Source organism: Hyperoodon ampullatus, assembly GCF_949752795.1.
Source record: "Hyperoodon ampullatus genome assembly, chromosome: X".
NCBI lineage: Eukaryota > Metazoa > Chordata > Mammalia > Artiodactyla > Ziphiidae > Hyperoodon > Hyperoodon ampullatus.
Window position 1 is genome coordinate 61,523,910 of NC_136913.1, and position 7,064 is coordinate 61,530,973.

The 7,064-nt window shown below is 50.5% G+C and overlaps 1 protein-coding gene across 5 annotated transcripts in view; it reads left to right on the top strand.

The window, feature by feature from the left end:
* NHSL2 (NHS like 2) overlaps positions 1-6,467 on the top strand; it is a gene marked incomplete at both ends in the record, with an annotated part of 257,736 nt that extends 251,269 nt beyond the window's left edge. For all 5 annotated transcript variants that reach the window (XM_079727604.1, XM_079727605.1, XM_079727606.1 and 2 more), the window contains 3 exons: positions 938-3,269; positions 5,173-5,301; positions 6,143-6,467. In XM_079727604.1, coding sequence (XP_079583730.1) covers positions 938-3,269; positions 5,173-5,301; positions 6,143-6,467 — 2,786 coding nt within the window. The remainder of the gene's footprint in view (positions 1-937; positions 3,270-5,172; positions 5,302-6,142) is intronic.
* Positions 6,468-7,064: the final 597 nt, after the last annotated feature.

Sequence of the window (7,064 nt, forward strand, 5' to 3'; positions counted from 1 at the left end):
GGGGAATCATCGCTACAAGTGCCATCTTCACAAAACCATTACTGCCATTAAATGAAGGCCATCCAAAGAGCATAGACCAGAGAGATATGGATACAAATTCTGGCCTCTCCACTTACTGTGAGGCCTTAGCCAAGTTTCCTAACCTCTCTGAGCCTCAGCTTCTTCATCTGTAAATTGGGGATGATGATTCCAACCCGGTGGAATGTTCCTGAGGATCAGAGTTATTGTATGTAATTTTCCTACCATGTGCCTGGTACATAGTATGTGTTCAGCAAATGGTGGCTGTTATTATAAATTATCATAAGAGTAGTCGTCATCGTTGTCATCATCATCATCATATAACATCATCATGATATAATTGTTGTGTATATGAGAAAATATTTGGGGATTTTCAACATCTGAATGGTTCCCTCACATCTGTAGGTTATTCTCACTTTTTCCTATTGCCAAGTTAAAAAGTGAAAGGTGTCAAAAATGCAACCAGACTCTGAACTTTCCAGCTGTGGCATACTCCCAATGCACTGCTGGAGCTGAAGTTCACACTGCTGTCCTTTATCAGTTTGAAAGCCTCTGCTCTCATCTCAGAGGAGGTGAACGCTGAGGTCTGTGGTCGTTTCATGAGCCTGGGGTGAAAGCCTGGAAAAAACCCATGGTAGTCCCACGTGCCACTTCAGCTCTGAAAGGCATATTCAAAGCTGGAAAGTCTTTGGCAGCCATCTGGACAATTCAAGGGCGCCCTGTGACTCACTGTGTGGTGATGGGCAAGGACCCAACGTCCCCAGTATCCTCATCTATGGAAAGGAAGAACCAAGGAATTCTGACCAAGCTGTTGGCAAATGTTTCTTGGCAAAACTTTGGTGCTCCCGTCTCTTTAGTGACAGCTGCTGCTGGGGGATCTCTGGCTGCACCACTAACATTCTGTGTTTACCTCCCCCAGGTCACAGCAACAGCCCCACAGGCAGCGTGGCCCGCTCTACCACCTCAGACATCAAGCCCAGCCATTCAGTTCCAGGAGGTGTTCATGGAAGAGTTGCCATCAGTCAGGAAGCTCAGTTACCAAATCTCACCTCACCAGTACTGAGAAATCCTTCTAGTGATCTGGAAGAACCTCTCCAGGCACGTGGTGGCACAAAAGTCCCTGGCATGGAGAGCATGGGGATGGTGTACAGCGTCCCCAGTTCTTGCAATGGACCAACAGAATCAACGTTCTCCCCTTCCTGGAAGGGAGATGCTTTTACCTACGTGACTCCAAGTGCCACTGCTCAGAGCAGTCAAGACAATGAAAATGGAAAAAGTCCTTCCTCTGGGAATTCTTGGATCTCTCTGCACACATTGCCACCTCTGGTTCCTAAGGAGGCTGCTACCTTCTTTGTCACTCGTGATACCCCAGCAGGATGCAGTGGGTCTGCTGGCTACTCTGAGCATTCTACTCAACGAAGGCACGTATCAGAACGACCCTCCAAGATTGGCCTCCTGACTGGTGATACCTCAAGGCTGGAGACAGGCCCAGGTGGGGCCAGCAGGTTCCGGGAGCGGTCACTGTCTGTACCCACAGACACAGGCACCACGGATGTGGACAATGACGAGGAGCAGAAGGCCAGTGAAGCCTGTGCCCTGCCTTATGCCAGTACAAGTTCTGAGGGCAGTAACAGTGCTGACAACATTGCCTCCCTTAGCGCCCAACAGGAGGCCCAGCAAAGAAGGCAGAGGTCCAAGAGCATCTCACTCAAGAAGGCCAAGAAGAAGCCTTCCCCTCCGACTCGCAGTGTCTCGCTGGTCAAAGATGAACCAGTCCTCTTGCCAGACGGTGGGTCAGCGCTACCCAAGGACCAGAGGCCCAGGAGCCTTTGCCTCTCCTTGGAACACCAAGGACATCACTCATCCCACCCAGATACTCAGGGTCACCCAGCTGTGCCAACCTTCAAAGACCCAGAAGGTACACAATTCGCCCACCACTGGTATCTTACTGACTGGAAGTCTGGTGACACCTACCAATCCTTGTCCAGCTCCAGCACTGCCACTGGCACCACAGTCATTGAGTGCACCCAAGTTCAGGGCAGCTCAGAGTCTCTCGCCTCCCCTTCCACCTCCAGAGCCACAACGCCTTCCCAGCTTTCCATCGAGGTGGAGGCCAGGGAGGTATCCTCCCCAGGAAGGCCCACTGGGCTGATGTCACCCTCCAGTGGATACTCCAGCCAGTCAGAGACACCAACACCCACTGTCTCCATGTCCTTGACCCTGGGCCACTTGCCCCCTCCAAGCAGCAGTGTCCGGGTGCGTCCAGTGGTACCAGAGAGGAAGTCATCACTACCCCCAACATCACCAGTGGAGAAAATGTCCAAGTCACGGCTATCATTTGACCTACCGTTGACCTCTTCAACCAACCTGGACCTGTCTGGGATGAGTATCTCCATCCGAACCAAAACCAAGGTGAGCCGGCATCACTCGGATACAAATTTTGGGGCCAAGCTGGCCCAGAAAACTAGCCCCAACCAGCCAATCATGCCCATGGTTACTCAGTCTGACTTACGTTCTGTTCGCCTGAGGTCGGTCAGCAAGTCTGAACCGGAAGATGACATTGAGAGCCCTGACTATGCTGAGGAGTCAGGAGCCGAAGTCTTCACCTTGCCAGAGAGAAAGGCAAAACCTCCCATAGCCGAGAAGCCCCCACTGGCCCGAAGGCCTCCAAGCTTGGTCCACAAGCCACCAGCTGTCCCCGAGGAGTACCCACTAACTTCACCTACCTTGGCTATGACCCCCAAGACCTCAATTCAACATATGAGGCCACTCCCTCAAGATATATACACCGTGGTGCGGAAACCAAAGTCCTCCAGCTTCCCTGAGGGCAGAACCCTGGGGGAGTCAACAGCACCCTCATCTCTTGTTTTCACGCCTTTTTCCAGTTCCTCTGGTGCTTTCTTCTCAGGAACACAGCAACCTCCCCAGGGAAGTACGGAGGATGAGGGCCCCAAGGGGAGAGCCCTACCTGAAAGAATTAGCCTCCAGAGCCAAGAAGAAGCTGAGAAAAAGAAAGGCAAGATTCCACCTCCTGTACCAAAAAAGCCCAGCGTGCTATACCTGCCTCTCACCTCACCTACAACTCAAATGGAGGCCTACACGGCTGAACCAAGGCTGCCCCTCAGCCCCATCATCACCCTGGAGGAAGATGCCAAGTGTCACCCAACTAGCGACCACCTGCCATCGGCTGGTACAAGGACAACCTCCACACCACAAGCTGACAGTGAAAGGGAGGCAAGCCCTCTGGGTTAGTAAAGTGTCTGCTGGCTTTTCCTTTCAATCCCAGGAGAGGTGAGGGTGAGGACAGAGTGCCAGAGGCAGAAGCAAATGCCCCCAGATAATGATCCTGATCCCAGGGCGACCAAATCAGTAGGGTACACCTCTTGAGGGTTTGAGTTACTCTAAATCCATCTCACTGCCCTTGGGATCGGGACCAACCCAGGGGTGGATCTCCAAGGCCCAGTCTGGGCCAGACTACTCTGAAACCGCCAGTGCTGAGCTAATGAAATCAAACTAGGTCTTAGCACCCTAGGACCTTAGGAGCTTATCTTCCTCCTCAGGCAGGCATCTCCTGCCCTAGGCACTGTCTCTCCACGTCACCACACGGCACTTTTCACCAGCCACACTGAATTTAGTTTCATGCGCGGGACTCAGTACCTTCCCAGCCTGAGTTCAAGCGCCATGGCAGGCTGGAAGGCTTCAAGCAGTGGAATATGTTACCAGCAGCAGCTTCTCTTAGTGTTTTCTAGAGGGAAGGGGGCTCATTTTCTTGGATGGTTTGAGCCTTGCTCTTCCTGGAACCTTAAGACCAGGCTAGAAAATGTTTCTCATCCTTTTGGGGGTTTTTCTTGTCTCTCTGTTTTAATTGTGGTAAAATACATATAACGTAAAATTTACCATCTTAACCATTTTTTTTTTTTTTTGCGATACGCGGGCCTCTCACTGTTGTGGCCTCTCCCGTTGTGGAGCACAGGCTCCGGACGCGCAGGCTCAGTGGCCATGGCTCACGGGCCCAGCTGCTCCGCGGCATGTGGGATCTTCCTGGACTGGGGCACGAACTCGTGTCCCCTGCATCAGCAGGCGGACTCTCAACCACTGCGCCACCAGGGAAGCCCATCTTAACCATTTTTTTTTTGCCGTACGCGGGCCTCTCACTGTTGTGGCCTCCCCCGTTGCGGAGCACAGGCTCCGGACGCGCAGGCTCAGCGGCCATGGCTCACGGGGCCAGCCGCTCCGCTGCATGTGGGATCTTCCAGGACCAGGGCATGAACCCGTGTCCCCTGCATCGGCAGGCGGACTCTCAACCACTGCGCCACCAGGGAAGCCCCATCTGAACCATTTTTAAGTGTACAGTTCAGTAGGTGTTAAGCACATTCACAATGTTGTGCAACTATCACCACCGTCCATCTCCAGAACTGTCTTCATCTTGCACAACTGAAGTCTGTACCCAGTCAACAATAACTCCCCATCACCCTCTCCCACCAGCCCCTGGCAACCACTCTTCTACTTTCTGTCTCTATGAATTTGACTCCTCTAGGGACCTCATATAAGTGGAATCATACAGTATTTGTCTTTTGGTGACTGGCTTATTTCACTTAGCATAATGTCCTCTAGGTTCATCCATGTTTCTCATCCTTTTTGAAACCCTTAACACCAAACATCAAAATCTTATGGCCTTCCTTAAGCTGATTTGGACTTTCAACGTAAGTTAAATCATTGTGACTAAAACAAGCAAACAAATCAAAGCCACAGGTAATTTTAGAATCTGCTTCCTCAAACTCCACAGGCTCCCTCTGAGATTCAGATAGGTCCCACTCCCACCCACTGGTTGAGCCATTGCTTTAGATTGCTCTCAGCTCCTTGAGCTTTAAAAATGATGCATTTAAAACGAGAGAATGCTCAGGCAACCTGTTGTAATGGAAAAGGCATGAGAGAACAGGAACCCAGGCTGATCTTCATCACTCCCTCCATGTTTTGTTGGCCAAATCGCTAACCTTAGGAACATTTTGTTCCTCTGCAAAATGGAGACAGCAAGTCTCTGCCCTGCTGCCCTCCCAGAGTTGCTTTGAACATCACATGAAATACATATGAGAATGTGCTTTGTCCTAACAATTGTGGTCAAAGTCATTCCTTCTGGTTCTTATGCCTAGGGAGCTCGATGGAACCAAGCACCGAAGAAAAAAGTGTAATCAGTGATAAAACAGCCGAATGGATTGCGGAAGATGATGATGATGTGTTTGTGGCTTCACGAACAACTGAAGATTTATTTACTGTGATCCACAGGTCTGGACCAATTTCCTAAATTCCTATTATAATCGCCTCTCCTTCTTATATCAGAAGAAAAACTGCTACCTCTAAGCAGAATGCTTAGAATGGAAACTGGAGACTAAGTTCAGATACCCACGTAGTGAACCCAGTCCAGGGCCTCACCACCTCCAATTCACTGACATCTTTGGGTGAAGTGGAAGAGAGGCGGGCGGGGAAGGGAGGACCAGGTGCAGAGTGAGAGGCCCCTCGTCTCCTAGCAACCCCATGGCCTATTGTGGCTCCATCTGCTTTCTCACAGCTTTGCCTAGAGTCAGAGACATTTAACCCTTCACAGAATTCCTTGTACCAAAAAATCTCATCAAGAAGTGAAGTGGGGCACCAGGCCGAGCATCAAAGCAGGAGCTTAGGCAAAGGGGGACCAGACGGGGACCCAGTTATTGGACAGAAGCACAAGGCACGGGCTCCATGATGAGGAAACGTGAAAGAGCCCAGTTATCGGAGTTGGAGCACCAGTTCAGAACAGGATCAGCTCGTGGGCTGTCTTGATTCAGAGTCATTGAGCTACTAGCTTTGACTCCTTAAATTCTTCCTTGGTACCAGAACCTGGGCAGGACTGAGCCTGCAGGCATAGGCCAAGTGACTCTAGCTGTGGGCATTGAAAGGAGTGTAGGGACAGGGGGCCAGACAAGGGACTCTGAGGACTTAGTGGAGAGAGAGAAAGCTGGTAAGTACAACTGCTCACAAGGCTGTTGCATAGAAGTTCCCAGATTGTGTCACTGGCATTCGTGAAGTTATATGAAGCATTAGGAAATGTCTGCCGCATGAATTCACTCAAAGCAAACTTTCTCTCATTTAGGTCCAAAAGAAAGCTGCTTGGCTGGAAGGAGACCGGTGAGGCCTTTGCTGGTGGCAGCAGACCAACCTCCCACTCACCAATAAGGAACACGGCTGAGTCTCCCATCAGTGAGTTGGCTGCCTCTGCAGGGTCAAGCGGCAGTGCCAGCCTAGATGCTGGCAGAAATGATGATTTCAAGGCCTTGCTACAGAAGAAGGGAAGCAAGGCAACTCCAAGGTCCCGCCCCTCAGCAGCTGAACTGCTGAAGACCACTAACCCACTAGCTCGGCGAATTATTGCACAATTTTCAAAAGACTACGAAACCCCTGATAACCCCAGTACCTAAGCCCTGAGTTCAGCAAGCAAGGTTGAGTTACTAAGCTTGAGTAGAAAAGGGGGAAGAGAAAAAGGGTTTTAAAAAGGAACCATGGAAATAACAAAAGAGCCTGCATTTCTTTTACATTAACTCACACTCTGGACAGCAGGAGAGAGGCCACATCCAGAACTAAAATCATCAGGCACTTTAATCATCTTCAGACATTTTATGTTCTCATACTTACAATCTTGCCATTACTAACTACCGATTTTCTCCTTATTTCCCCCAAGTGGTATGCACTCAGAAGAAATTCTCAGATGCAAGGGCACATATGCCATCTTTTAAACCAATGACCAGGCTGCTCGATCCCTGGCTCCTATCACTGAGGGGCACAGTGAGAGAGCAGATTGGGGGCTGCCAAACCCAGGGGACATAGGGTGCCATTGCTGATTATTCACTTTCCCAGCAAGGCCCTGATGGCCCTGCATGGAGAAACAGAAGGACCCTGATGCCTCTTCAGCCACAGTATAATTCTCCGCCGCGAGAGGTTTGCAGGTGTGCACTTGTTTCGGCATGAGGTTGATTGCATGGCTTTTGTCGTGCAAAATATGAATGTGACTCTGTCCT